The sequence below is a fragment of the Prenolepis imparis genome, unplaced genomic scaffold (assembly GCF_030444845.1).
Source record: "Prenolepis imparis isolate NDT839.2.m4 unplaced genomic scaffold, iyPreImpa1.0 SCAF_2, whole genome shotgun sequence".
Taxonomy (NCBI): Eukaryota; Metazoa; Arthropoda; class Insecta; order Hymenoptera; family Formicidae; genus Prenolepis; species Prenolepis imparis.
In genome coordinates this window covers 7,598,090-7,613,125 of record NW_028141160.1, presented here as the reverse complement: position 1 = coordinate 7,613,125, position 15,036 = coordinate 7,598,090, and the positions used below count along the sequence as shown (strand labels likewise).

The following is a 15,036-nucleotide window of genomic DNA, read 5'->3' as shown; positions in this document are numbered from 1 at the left end:
ATATAAATACTATATTATACCCTTTTATTAGTAGATATTTTCTATTCTCTATTCCTATTGCCTGTACTTTTGTATCGTGCAATATGGCCAAATGCTTAATATTTATTCTAATTCCTAATATTTTCTCTATTTCTGTTGTAGTTCTTAAAATATATATACATATAATAATAATATGTGTATATTAATATATATATATATATATATATATATATATTGGAAGGAAATTAAGATCAATCTTCTACGTTATTCATTGCCCACAATGAATTATTAAATCGAAATCTTTATGTGTGTACGCTTTAAATAATATTATTTAATTAATATTTATGATAATACACAAACATGTGGAAATATATATAAAAATAATTTTATAATATATATATATATATATATATATATATAAATATATATATATATAATATAATATAATAATAATTATATAAAGAAATATAATAATAACAGTAATACATTTTATAAGTAATACATTTACTACATCTTATAGTAATACATTTTATAAATTAGTACGAATAGGAGAATTGTTATATATCAAAATATATAATTAGATTTTACTATAAATGTATGGCGTATCATCACCATTTTATTACAACATGCATTAAAATATGCATTGAAAAAGTTTATTAGATTTATCAAGCAAATCTTTAATATATAATTAGAAAATACTAACAAACAATTTTTAATTATTCTAGGTATATGCAAAAGAATTGCAAAAACAAATGTAAATGAAAAATAAATATCAGATGTGAATAAATACGTATATAAATAATTAAATACACATAAACGCATCGTCTTATCAATATATCTTCAGCATCTTCTCACTTCCAAATGTATTTAATCTTATTGCGTTCGAGAGTGAGAAGATGTGTCAGAAGATATGTCAGAAACAGTATCCATCATTTTCTTTCGCTTCTGACGAAATTTAGAAAAGGACATTCGTTTACCATCTTGACCACCAGTTTCGAACTCGATATCTTCTATCTCATTCAATGGATTATATATGTCATCAGTTTCATCTCGTACAAATTTCGAAGTTAGCGATCTCTTTTTCGGTTTTCTTTTGCCTTTGTTGTCTTTACCTTTCTTTTTACCTTTCTTGTCTTTACCTGTCTTGCCTTTCTTTGCCTTTGTTTGACGTACGTCATCTTCTTTGCTCTCGGATTCGCTCGATTCATCATATGTTACCCATTTTTGTGAAATTCTGTCGAAGTATTCTCGAGTGCATTTCATTCCTGGTGGAATTGGATCATCTTTGAACTTCGGTGGAATATCAGGATATTTTTTCAGAAATTCCGACTCGTACTCTCTAGCTGGTTCTTGCGCGGAGGACGGTGCTAAATATTGAGATACTTTCTCGCGATTTTCTTCGACAAATTTTTCCCAAAGTAAATCGCTCGTTGCTGTGAAGTATTCCGTAGGATAAAGGAAATCCCAATTAATATCTAGCAGACTGTTTTCTGAGGATCGTGCAGAACGATGTGCAGAATATGTTTTTACTTCATTCGTGCGATCTAAAATTGCATCAACTAAACTTGCAAAAGAAAATGTTTGTATAACAACGACATAAAAAATAAAAAAAAATAATCTGAACGACGAAAATATTAGAGTATTGATAAAAAACGTGCAATGAAGAAAAAGAAATGAAACTAAAATTTGAATATCTGAATAATATTGAATACACGATTATTAATAAAAAATACAGATTATTCCGATAAAAGTCTTTATACTCTATTCAAGATACGTACGAAGTATTATTTCATCTTCGTCTGTTCCCTCTGGATTTTGTACTTCCGACGATGGTATATTTACCGGTAGCAACTTCTCACGTTGTACGATATTAATTCTTTTAGAAATTGAGCGAAATCTTCTAGATAAAATCGGTGATTGGGCCAGAGGAGATTCATACTCAACCGGTGCGTCTCGAATTTTCTCCGGCGAATATGGATCCTCAAATAATTTTATGCGAGCATTGTCACTTTTCTTCGAGTTAGAGTCTTTTGAATCTGTAAAATCTTCATCAATTGACTTCTCCGATTCGGTTTCCCATTCGGAACTTGTTTCGTGTTTATCATTGAGTCGAACCTTCTTTTTATTTTTAGATATTTTCTTATTTTTCAAAGCTTCTTTCGTTCTTTTTGTTGCCTTCCCTGTCACATCAAAATTAGATTAGTTATACATATATGTGACTTGTAAATATCTTACAATATAATTTATTTTAATGCAATTTGGGAACATTATATTTTTATAAAAGCATCTATTTTTTATAATTTTAACAGAGATGTAAATTATATTCCAGACTGTATAATTTGTTAAATTATTATACAAGTAATATTAAAATAAAGTTTAATTAATTGCAAGATTTAACCATTAATTTTTTTATAGAATAACTAGATTTTTTATAGTGAGAAGAACTTCATTTAGTTCATTATGAAAAGAGAATAAAACTACAATTATTGGATAATGAGTTCTTACTTGCTCTCAGAGACTGATATGATATGTCTTTGGTCCTGTCTGCGCTTGAGGAAGAAGCCGTGTCGATCCCAGATAACGATGTGCTATGAAACTTTGTGGATGTGGATACATTTTTGCCAGTCGGCGTACTTGTGAATGCACTTATGGTAGCACGTTTATAATTCTTTTGATCGGGTGTACGAAACTTATGTGACATATTGTTAATCTATATGCGTAACTGATCTACTTTTCACTAATTATCTTCAATATTGCGTGCGATCGAATCGAGCCAGCGTTTAAGTGTAAATACGAAGAACCTTTCGGAAACCTTCCTGAATATTTTCCCCACTATTTGTATATATACAAAGTCGTCAAGTCAATAATGTGCGTCATGACATTTCTTATGAAAAGAACATATAAACATATTGCGATTATCGATTTTCTGAGAAAAATTCTATATATGCATATATTTTATATAATATATGATTATATATATATATATATCTATATGATTATATGTATAATTTTTTATATACATATATGTGGAATATGTTTCTTCATATATATGTATTCTCTTACTCTTATATACTCCACCCGTTTATATAAAAAAAAAAATAATAAAACAAATAAATTTAAAAAAATTAGAAAAATATTTTTAGAAAATGAAAAGTTTGCTATTTATATAATAATGCGTATATATTATTTACACATGATTTATTACATATATATTTATAAAATTATATAAATAAAGATTATATATAAAATAATATAAATAATATAAAATAATATATTAATTTTGTAAGAAGCTATACATAAAAGAAACTATAATTAAAATTTAGTTCAGACAAATATTTTGTATTAATGATCGTGTAGGCAAATAATCTTGTATTAAAATATTTGTACTTTATTATTTCTAAATAGTGAATATAAAGATGATAATTAATTCGGAGAATACTAGATTTCAAGTTAATTGCATATAGAAATAAAAGTATAGAGTAATAAAAATTAAAATATATGAGAGATACAATTGTATATGTACCGACTCGATTCGAGTATTGTGATTTAAAGGGATTTTTGTACGCCTGAGATATGTCATCGAATGGCTAAGACGCAAATCATTTATTGAGGCTCAACATATAATATAAATAATTTTTTTATTATAATTCGTTTTAACAATATATAAAGTGCTATATATATATTATATATGCATAAGCATATATTAAATACTATATATCTAATGCTACATATTAAGTATACATGCGTACTATTAATTTTTCATTAATATTACATTTATTACTTTTGATTTTTTTTTCGCGAGGGATCCAATGATACCCTTTACTACAACGAAATATACGATACTGAGGCAACATTACTGCTACGGCTGCTACGCTTACGCTATGACCTATGACGCATGCGCGAGATTTGCCATTCATCCCCTCCATTCGGAACATCAATAGATTCATTCATGCTCATTCATGAAGCTGTCGTTCAAGAATCATGCGTGTTTACCGCTCGCTCGTATAACATTTTCAAGTGGAACTTTTCTCCTGCATCTTTGTTCCTTCAAATCTCTCACTTCCCTAAAAGACGGAAAGAGAGACTAAAGATCCTCGAACATAAAAATACAATCTAATATAAAAGGTATGAACTATGAATAAATAAAAGGAAACTTATTAATATTATTAATAAGGGATCTTAATTCTTAATTTGTCAGAATATTAATTTTTAAATCGTGCTTTAATCTATTATTGTAATATTGCGTTCTGAATAGGATGGATAATGGGAATCTATGGAGAGGAAAACTTTTCTCTCGCCATCGAGTTTGAGGTTACGTCTCGTTCAGCTCCGGCTTTCGACAGGTTATGTGTCGCAGTGACACGTCGCGATGAACAAGCTGCTGTCCGCACCGATCAAGGAGGTTAGTCGAAGAATCTACGACGGTACGGTTCGTCCGTCCGACATCTGCGAGGCCTGTGTCAAGTTAACCTCGCTCGTCAAGCCTCTGAACGCTTACATCGCCGTAAGGAGCGATGTCGCGAACGAGCAGGCGAGCGATGCCGATGCGAGGCAACGACGGAAGTCGCTGCTGGGACAGCTCGACGGCATCCCCGTCGCCGTCAAGGACAATTACTGCGTCAAGGGTGCACCTACGACCTGCGCGTCACGGATGTTGGCCAATTTTTCCCCCGGCTACGACGCCACGGTTTACGAGAGGCTCAGGAAGCGGGGAGCCGTCCTGATCGGCAAGACTAATCTCGACGAGTTCGCCATGGGTTCCGGCACCGTGGATTCCCTTTACGGCCCGACCAAGAATTTATGGGGATCGAAATTGCTGTCACAATTTTATGAGTCAAATGGCTCATCCGTTGCAGAATGGAAGCTACGCAACAAAGATGCGTGGTGCATAGCAGGTACATTATCGTGTTGATTATTGCTTAATGTATTCTTGATCTTTTAATAGTTTATGTTGAGGAATGCATTGGTATAATAATTTTTATAGAATAAATGAATGAATTTCAGGTGGCAGCAGTGGAGGTTCTGCAGTTGCGGTAGCCACAGGCACTTGTTACGCAGCATTGGGCTCCGATACTGGCGGTTCTACTCGCAATCCTGCGTCTTATTGTGGTCTAATTGGCTTAAAACCGACCTATGGTTTGGTATCACGTTACGGCTTGATCCCATTGCTGAATTCGATGGATGTGCCTGGTATTCTAGGGAGAACAGTAGACGACACTGTATTAATTTTGAACGCTATAGCCGGGCCTGATCCGGCAGATCCCACCACTGTACAAAGAGAGTACGTGCCGATCAATTTACCGAAAACGATAGACGTTAGTAATCTCAGGATCGGGATACCAAAGGAATACGGAGTGCAAGGCATAAGCGAGGAGGTTCAGGCCTGTTGGAACGAAGTCTCTCGTCATCTGGAAGAAGCTGGAGCCAGTATCGTCCCAGTGTCTTTACCGCACACCGACTACTCCATAGTATGTTACTCCGTTTTAAATCGATGCGACGTAGCCAGCAACTTGGCCTGTTACGACGGCATAGAATACGGCCATAGGGCCGACGAGTGCAGCTCGGCTCACGAGTTGTACAAGAAGACCAGGTCGGAAGGCTTCAACGACGTGGTGAAAGGTCGTATACTGGTCGGAAATTATTTTCTCTTGGCGGAAAATTACAAGGAATATTACGTCAAAGCGATGAAGATGCGTAGATTAATCACGGAGGACTTTGACGCTTTGTGGAACGGTAATGTAGATCTTCTGCTGACCCCGACCACGTTAACCGAGGCACCGACTTACGACGAGTTCACGCAACTGGACAATCAGATGCAGTGCTTAATCCAGGATCACTGTACGCAACCCGCCAATATGGCCGGTTTGCCCGCGATCAACGTGCCTATCAAGCTCTCTCGCAGAGGTCTACCTTTGTCGTTGCAATTAATGGCGCCGCTCTTTCACGAACAGAGGCTACTCACCGCGGCAAAGTGGATCGAGCAGACCGTGCAGTTTCCAAGGCTCGAATTGAAGAATTCATGTTTGCTGGAATAAAATAAATTTTTCTAAACATCAGGTACCTCTTTTATCAATCTCGAATTTTTTAAAAATTCGTACATCATGTATTTTGTGTTAGATCGATATATCATGTTGTACGAATTTTAGAGTTTACAATCTGGTCTTATATGTGTCTCTAAATATTACGGTACAATTGGAACGAGAATTAATACATTAAGTTTCTCCTCGCGTAACGATTTTGTGTAAAACTCTAAGGCCATTCAACGCAAATAAATTACTCCTGTATATTTTCGAATAACAGTGTTTTACCAACAAAACGACTCGTTTCATTTCAGTGTACTGTAATATTTGTTACGACCAAAAATGAAAGCAAAATACGAAATCAGCGTTTTTCGTCCTCGCAAAATCGATTCTTCGTTAAAATGCTATATTTTTTGCAATTAAATAGAGATGCTATTGAAAAAACAATTCCCTCTGAAAACTTTTACTTTTGTCATTCGATTCTTTTTATATATTGAGTTATATATATATATATATATATATATATATATATTAAGTTTTTGTGTTTCGTATTTACTTTCCGCTATGTATATTCGATTTTCTTACTAATTTATTTCTAATGATCGCTTTATTACGAGCTGTTGTACACAGCAACGTAAACTCTGACATTTGAAATTTCATTGTTCCCCGAGGACCCAAAGATGATTTGACTGGCGAACAAATAACAACAGACACGTGCAAAATCTATTTACGTAGCCCCTTTGGTAATTAGATCTTTGTGACATTTTGGTCTGATCTATTGTTCGATCAACAAGCTAACACAGGGGTGGTATAATATATATCCGAGCCTAATTGCATTTTATAACTTTTCGTACAAAATTAAATGGCGATATGTCAAATTGCACGATTATAGGAAATAATAATTGCAGCTTACATTTGAAACGAAAATTTGGAGGCAAATATATCACATGATAATCATTAAAATTATGTATTGATTTAAATACATAATTATCGAAGAAAATTTTTCTTTTACCGAGAAATTTTTTTTTTATCTCGAAATAAATTTTATCTTTTCATTGCTTTAAAATAAAAAAAAAAACATTTATTAAAATAGTCGCTAAAACGTCTGAATAAATAACACGAAGAGATATTCGACATTTGTGCATTTTAGGAAAATTGTACATATATTCTCTCTATTCTGACAATTCGCTATGACAGCGGTTCTCTTCGGGGTTTAAAGAAATAGTTCACGTGGAACAGAAATAATATATTCTCTCTCTGCTTAAGGTATATCGTTCTCTCGTAATAGGGGTGCAAGTAGCGCCGGACGTGCATATTCGGACGTTCCCAGACACGAGATGAAACTGTGTGCCATTTAATTTTGCATTCCTTTTTCCTGCCGCATTACGTAATTCCTCGTTCTTCTCGCTGCATAAATTGCAAAAAACTCGTGACTCCGAAACCGCGAGAAATGAAGCGATTTTACGTTCCATTAAGGAGAAGCCGAGCGCTAGTTTTACATTTCCATTTTATTCTTTGCAGTATTTTACGCTGTCGTGTCGCACAGCCTTGACAGAAAGGAATTCAAAAATGGTTAAACCATTCTAAATATGTAGTTTTACATTGTATATATTTTTTTCATATTTTTCAATCTACTCGATTTCTCGTAGATCGAATTACAACAATCGAATATAGATGGCTAATATATATCGGCTCGAATTGGGTCGCCTCGTGTATAAGGCTGCGTTTAATTAATGACAGAGGAAATAATGCACATCTAAGGACCGTGTCCGATATATCGAGCGAGCGCATTATGCGCTTTAATCCGAGCTCGTAAAAGCTTTGAGAACGTGCTTTAAAACATCAAACGCGCATTTAGGCAATTATTCTTCTTTGAGCTTAAAAATATGAAGTCTTTGTGATTGATGCGCGTAGCCCCCGATTTCTTTTCATACCTTATTCTCTCGCACCCCGATTAGATCGTCGTAAATTTTCGGTTAATATTCTTGAAAACGCGATTCTGCCTGCTTTATGCGATTATTATTATTATTGCCGCTTGCTTGACATTTTTTTGACAATAATGGGAGGGAGAAAAGGGGGATGATTACGCGAGAGAGAAAATCATTCAAACTTTTTACCCTCGCCTGGCCCTCTTTTCTTCAAGCGATTAATATCGCGCCGAACAATACATTTTTACGACTTGATAGATCTCGCGGAAAAAAGTTTGGACGGAAGTAGTTGCGGAGGAACAATTTTTTTTTAAATTTTTTATTATATCTTTCTTTCGCGTATAATTTGGATCGTATAATTCGACTTCCATGGACGAAATGAAGGAACAGCCGAGATGCATGCTTGATTTAAAATTTGCGCGATGAGCTATCGATTATTAACAATTTGCATCGCCGCAGTCAATTAAAGTCCGCTTGTCCAGGGGGCAAATTACAATGCGCGGTTAATGGAAGTTGAATTTCGAGAGCACACGCGATCTCTCGATTTACCGCCAATCGGAATCGAATTCCACGATCGTATACAGCTTATACACACGAACAGCCTCTCATTCGATCTTCATACGATAAGTCAATTTCTCAATCTCCGAATCACGCGAAATTGCAAACCTAATTTTGTGCATCATTATTTAATTATTATTTAATCAAATCTTCCTCTCTCTCATATCTATAATTAAGCTGAAATTAAAAAATATTATTCAGTACTTAATGCATTTTAAAATCTCGTTTATCTTTATAACGCATATGCAGTCTGTAAAGCGATAAATTTTCTGAGAAACTTTTAAAAGTTCTAAAACATTTGGCGAAAATTAGAACGCACATATTAACCAAAAAATGATTGTATTCACAATCAGGAAGTTTCTATGAAAAAAAAAAATGAATGAAGATGACACTAAATTTATTTTAACGCATCTTACAAATTTTTCTCTTTTCTATATCTATAATTATTTAGTAATTAAGTTAAAAGTAAAAAATGTTATAAGGTGATGCATTTTACAATCTCATTCATCTTTATAACACACGTCTGTAAAGCGATAAATTTTCTGAAACTTTTAAAAGCTCTAAAATATTTGGCAAAAATTAGAATGCACATAAACAAAAAATGATTGCACTTAGCGTTTTGGGAACAAAACCGAACAAAGGTGACACTAAATTTGTTGTAACGCACCTTAAAATCTTTCTTTCTTTTATTAATTATCTAGTAATTAAGCTGAAATTTAAAAAATATCAGATGATATATTTTACAATCTCTCATTCAGCTTTATAACGCACGTGTAATAAAGCGATAAATTTTCTGAAACTTTTAAAAGCTCTAAAACATTTGGCGAAAATTAGAATGCACACATATATAACAAAAAAATGATTGTATTCACAATCAGAAAGTTTCTATGGAAAAAAAAAATGAACAAAGATGATACTAAATTTATTGTAACGCACTTTACTAATTTTTCTCTGTTTTATATCTATAATTTTAAAAACTCTAAAATATTTGGCGAAAATTAGAACGCACATAAACCAAAAAATGATTGCACTTAGCGTTTTGGGAAAAAAAACCGAACAAAGGTGACACTAAATTTGTTGTAACGCACCTTAAAATCTTTCTTTCTTTTATGTTTATAATTATCTAGTAATTAAGCTGAAATTTAAAAAATATCAGATGATATATTTTACAATCTCTCATTCAGCTTTATAACGCACGCGTAATAAAGCGATAAATTTTCTGAAACTAAAAGCTCTAAAACATTTGGCAAAAATTACAACACACATAAACAAAATAATGATTGCACTTGGCGGGTTTTTATGGGGAGAAAAAAAAAGAGCGAAGATGACACTAAATTCGTTGTAACGCACCGTACAATCTCCCTTAGCAACGCTAAGGGATGTATATTTACACATGCAAGTAATATTTTCTCCGGAAACGAAGAGCAACCCTTCAACATATCGCGATAGTTATATAATATCAACGAGACAGAAAAAAGAGGCTGTAGACAGAAGCTGACACATCATCCTGGATCCTCGACGCACCTTGTTCTCACCCCCGAGGGAGAGGAAACGTCGCGGATTCGCGTTACTGACTTCAGTAAACGCAGGTGGAGGGAAAAGGCAAGAGAGCAGCAGCGGGTGGCTGCCGGCGCGAGGGTAGCCCCGTCTCTGGGACAACAGGGTTGGGCACGGGGTGGCGAGGACGCATGCGTCGAACCCGGCCGCCGGGGGCTGTCGTGTCGCTCTCTGCCGACGATTTTGCCAGTCGTCGTGACGACTTCGAGCCGTCGTCGTCGAGGAGCGTCGTGTGTCTTTAACTCGTTCGCCCGCGCTCTCATTCTCTCATTCTCTGTCATCCGCGCCGCACATTCGCACCGTTTCGCGCGCGCACGCGAGCATGTCGTGGAACTCGCACCGCGCTTTGAATCGCCGGCGAATTCGCGCCGCGGGTGTCGACCGCAATCGTCGCGGATGAGTTTCCTATGTGCACCGGCATCGAGGGGAGATGGTCGTCGTCGGGTGAGCGGGATTCGCGAAGTGGTGATTCCGCGAGCGAACGAGTGACTACGCGGTTGCCCCTTTCCCTCCCTATCTTTCTGTCATCCGCGGTGCGCGGACTCGGACAGGTGCGCGAATGGCCGCGACACCCCTCCGCTATTATCGCGGTTAAAGGTGCTCCATGATTGCACTTGGAGTCACGTCGAGTGGATATGGACTTTGACACCTCGGATCGCTCGATACCACAATAAGTGAGTGTAATGTCCGATTGCGAGTGGAGAACTCTTTTCTTTTTCTTTTTCGAGAAGTTTTTATAGAAATCTGATGATATCTTTTTTTTCCTGCGATGGGGTTGTAATGATAAATTAATTATAAACTTGTAATGATAAATTTTCATTGGACGTCAACGCGTGATGCGATTTGTGAAGAATAAATTTGAATTTCCGAATATAGATACGTTAATTGAATGTTAATTAGAATCTGCGGCGAAAAAAGATGGCCGACGATATATAAAAATATCTTATTATCATTATTTCTCAATATGCGCATATCATAATTTATTATTATTAATGCACGTCTGTCGTGCGATAATTTAAAGCGTAATATGATATTTTTACAACTTCTATTTACATTTACATTAAATTTCATGAAATAGAATCTGCTTATAATATATTTATAAAAGTCGGATATATAATATGTGATTGCGTCATTGTTTTTTTCTTGTGGAAAAAATGAGAAGAATCGCGCCTTGAACGTATATCGCGCCGAATCGATACTGTATTTCCGTAACATATGGTACGTGTCGAATGGAATAGTATAAAATACAAATCTGCGTGTTATATCCGGATAGATCATCGTCACGCGAAATGTAAAGTTTTCCAATAAACGAAGAACTTTTTCGAAAATGCGTGACATTTCTCTCTCCGGGAAATATATCTTCCGGGCCAATAATATATCTTTCATATTACGGTTAAATTGGATATCTCAAGTAATTTCAAGACGAAATTCTGTAATACATATGTATATATACAATATAGGAAGCGAGAAAAAGACCATAGGGTGCCTCGATTTTTCGAGATTTAATAATGATAATAATTCTCCGTGAATTTGATGAGAAAAATAAGTATATCTATGCAATTAACATAATATATAAACATAAATATATAATTATATTATAAGCGAGAAAAAGGGAATTTATAATGTATATAATAATTATAATAGATTTCAACATGTATAAAATTATATATATTTAATTATATTAATTATATGTATATAATTTTATAATTTCGTGATAATAATTTAACGATTAATCTTTTGTGATTCTATTAATAAGATAATTAGTCATAATTATTTACAATTTATCGCGGATTTTCACAAATGCCTTACGGGCAAATTAAAATGTCACGATAGAAGAAATCGAGGGGTGTCTCACTATCGCAATACATGTACATTTTTTCTGGAATTACGCATTACTTTGCATTGATTTACAAGTATAAAACAATAATAACCCAGACAAGATTAAAACGTCTTAAAAAGTAAAAATGATGTTATGATGTTTTTTTAATATATATTTTACTAGATATTATAATTTATGAAATAATTAATATTTGATATTTAATTTGTTCAGATCTAATCGAATTTTGTGTGTTCAAGTTTATAAAAAAAGAAATGTTTATTAAAAATGGTTTTTTAAGTTGATTTTTAAAAATTTCTGAATTTTTTAATCACAAAATTTAAAACAAGACATTTTTTTAAACTTATAATTGGGAACTTTTTGTTATATCTTTATTATAATATAATATTTTAATTTAGGTGTTCCAATTAAATATTTGCAATATTAATTGTAAAAAAATATTAATTTTAAATTCTTTGCATAATACATCGGTATTATATGATTTACAATAATATCTCACAAATTAATTTTTCTTAACATTTCTTTTTATAATCATTCTAATTACATTTTTTCTTACTAAATTAAACTAATATTTAAATATTGTACTTTATTTTAAAAAAAGAATCAACATAATTACACGCATTCCGTCGCATTACTTGGAATTATACGGCGCATTACATGGAATTACTTAGAATTCTCGATAATTCGCAATACATGTACAAATTTTTGAAGAGTGAGACACCCCTCGGAAGAAATAATATCAGTAATAAACTCGGTTGGACAGTGACTCGTTGTAATGCAATATCGCGGTAGTTTAACACCACGTCTACTGCCGTACTTTAGTTCGCGCGGCTATGTCATTTCCTTCTTCCGCCTAGCATCGGGTCGTCTATATAATTCCGTTAGACGAGTAAACAGAAATGTGTGCACAGGATCCATAGTACTTTTCGCGGCGTTATACTGAAAACATCTATATATATATATATATATATATATATATATGCTGCAAGGATACCGCACCATTTTACTCTTATATATGCGCGACATAAGGGAAAATGTTATTGCAACGTCTGTATCTGTCAGTTTACATCTTTGTCGATATATCGCGTAACATGGAGAGGAGCCGTTTATTCGTTTATTCGTTTATTCAGCCTCGCGTATATTTAAAACTTGAATAAAGTGGGAACAATGGTGGAAACTTCAGTCATATTTAATTTTCAATGGGCCTCGCATTCTTTTTATTTTCTTTTTTTTTTATTTTTCGCGATAGATCTTTTTTTCTGCTTTCCTTTATATAGAGTCGTACCACACCCTTCGTATATTTGACACTTTAGTATCGGATTACCTGTGCTGTTGGTACGTTTACAAGCTACAACCGGGGAAAACATGTGGCCTATTAGGGAAGCTATTGCATATAGGGTCCATCGATCATTCGGTCGATCCTTGTTGCTCTTTTTGAATAAATTATGCTAATTAGTTTGCCTAGTGGTGAGCCGTAGTAAAACTCGCGCTAGTAATAGTTTTAAGTTTCTCTTCTCTCTTTCTTTTATTTTATACATGTATATATACATAATATATTTTCTCCCGCTGTTTCAAGCTTCTTCAAAGCACCGAGAACCAGATAACCGGCTAATTTTATTATCGAGAACGGCCTATTCTTATTCCCCCGTTAAGATTAACTTTTTGCTTTTAATCCGCGAAGCTCTTGATCGCTGTTTCAAGCTTGTTATTGACCTTTTTCTTTATATATACTATTTGATCGAAGCAGTTTTTGATGTGAGACATCGATTTTTATAGCTCATTAAAAAGAACGAAATTATGAGATAAATTTTAGCAGATTTTGTTAAAGATAATCGTAAGACTGGAAATAAAAAATTCCTAAAATATTTCGCTTTAGAAGTGCTAAACTTGATATAAATCTCGAAACATACACCGACTACTTCGATTTCAAATCGTTAATCGAATTGTACGGATGATGGAACTTTTCGACCGCGAGAGATTGAAATTTGGTCCGGCTTAATCCGCGACGATCAAGAGGATTTTATCGGTAATCGTAAAAGAATATCATGAAACCGGATGAATAATTGGCGAGGTGAGCGCCGGAAAGAGGAATTGCGTTAAATATGAAGAGTCTCCGTGGAAATTTCAGAATTTCTTTGTATCGCGCGGAACATCGCTAAAGAATTCTCCGCAAAGTAAAACCGTTTATATTACTGTTGAATACTAAAAGCGTTTTCATGGCGGACGATAAAATGTCACTTGACAGGGACGGTGCGATATGGCGGCTCTCCGTACTAAGAATACCTAATATCGATTAACCTTGCGACTAGTATACGTGAGAACGTTCCTATAATACATCTATGTTTTTTGCTACGTAATGAAATATTCCACGTGCTGCTATTGGGGATACCGTTTAATACTAATGATATACACTAAGAATATAACACTAAGAATATAAAAGCTCGATATAATTATACTCTGCTAATGATATAATTATACTCTGCGTGCGAACCTGACAATACACTTTCATGGTTTCCTTGGAAGACGTATCGGTACGTACACGTATGTCAGGGTGATTCCAGGAAGATTAAAAAAACTTCAGATAGAAGCCAGACGCAGAAATTAGGCGCAACAAATTTATTTTAAAATCTTTAATTAATTTGAACATTTTGATTGATCCTTTTTTTTAGACCATCTTCAGTGGATCGATTAATAAAAAAATGTATTATATCATGTGTCTTGATACACATTGCCATTTTATGTCTTTGATAAGTCCTCAAAGCCATCGAAGACAAGATGAAGAAAACAGTACTGACTGATGTATATCGCTGAAATCATGACGTACGCGTTTTTCCTCTCCTTGTTTTTCATCTCGTCTTTGATCGATTTTAGGATTTATTAAAGACATAAGGGATTTAGATCAAGACTCATAAATTTTTTTGTTAATTCATCTGCTAAAGATGGTCCAAAAGAAGGACCGAAACGTTCGAATTAAATAAAACATTAAAAAAGATTTTAAAATAATTTTTACATTGCTCTTATTATAGCCCATTTCTTATCTAAATTTGTATTTATATATCAGAGGCTTTTCGTTTTATTATAAATTAAAAAACTTTTTCATACTAAAGAGATTTTTATGAATTATGAAATGCACGCAACACTTTAGTCAGAAATATTT

At 33.9% G+C, this 15,036-nt stretch overlaps 2 protein-coding genes across 3 annotated transcripts in view; one reads left to right on the top strand and one right to left on the bottom strand.

Annotated features, from left to right (window-relative positions):
- Positions 1-785: 785 nt before the first annotated feature.
- LOC145948889 (uncharacterized) lies at positions 786-2,746 on the bottom strand. 2 transcript variants are annotated; one of them, XM_083058468.1, is made up of 3 exons: positions 2,485-2,746; positions 1,758-2,159; positions 786-1,523 (listed from the first exon to the last, which is right to left on the bottom strand). In XM_083058468.1, exons 1-3 carry the CDS (start codon positions 2,678-2,680, stop codon positions 853-855), a joined length of 1,269 nt encoding a protein of 422 aa, XP_082914594.1. In that variant the 5' UTR covers positions 2,681-2,746; the 3' UTR covers positions 786-852. The 2 variants fall into 2 exon arrangements, with proteins under 2 accessions (XP_082914594.1, XP_082914595.1); XM_083058469.1 differs by having other exon boundaries at positions 786-1,412.
- A 1,173-nt stretch (positions 2,747-3,919) lies between these two features.
- The window catches only part of Gata (glutamyl-tRNA(Gln) amidotransferase subunit A, mitochondrial), a 31,120-nt gene continuing 20,003 nt past the window's right edge, over positions 3,920-15,036 (top strand). Inside the window, exons 1-3 of the mRNA XM_083032744.1 lie at positions 3,920-4,104; positions 4,235-4,874; positions 4,984-6,036. Of these exons, the coding sequence (XP_082888870.1) occupies positions 4,349-4,874; positions 4,984-6,014 (1,557 nt within the window). The 5' untranslated portion in view covers positions 3,920-4,104; positions 4,235-4,348 and the 3' untranslated portion in view covers positions 6,015-6,036. The remainder of the gene's footprint in view (positions 4,105-4,234; positions 4,875-4,983; positions 6,037-15,036) is intronic.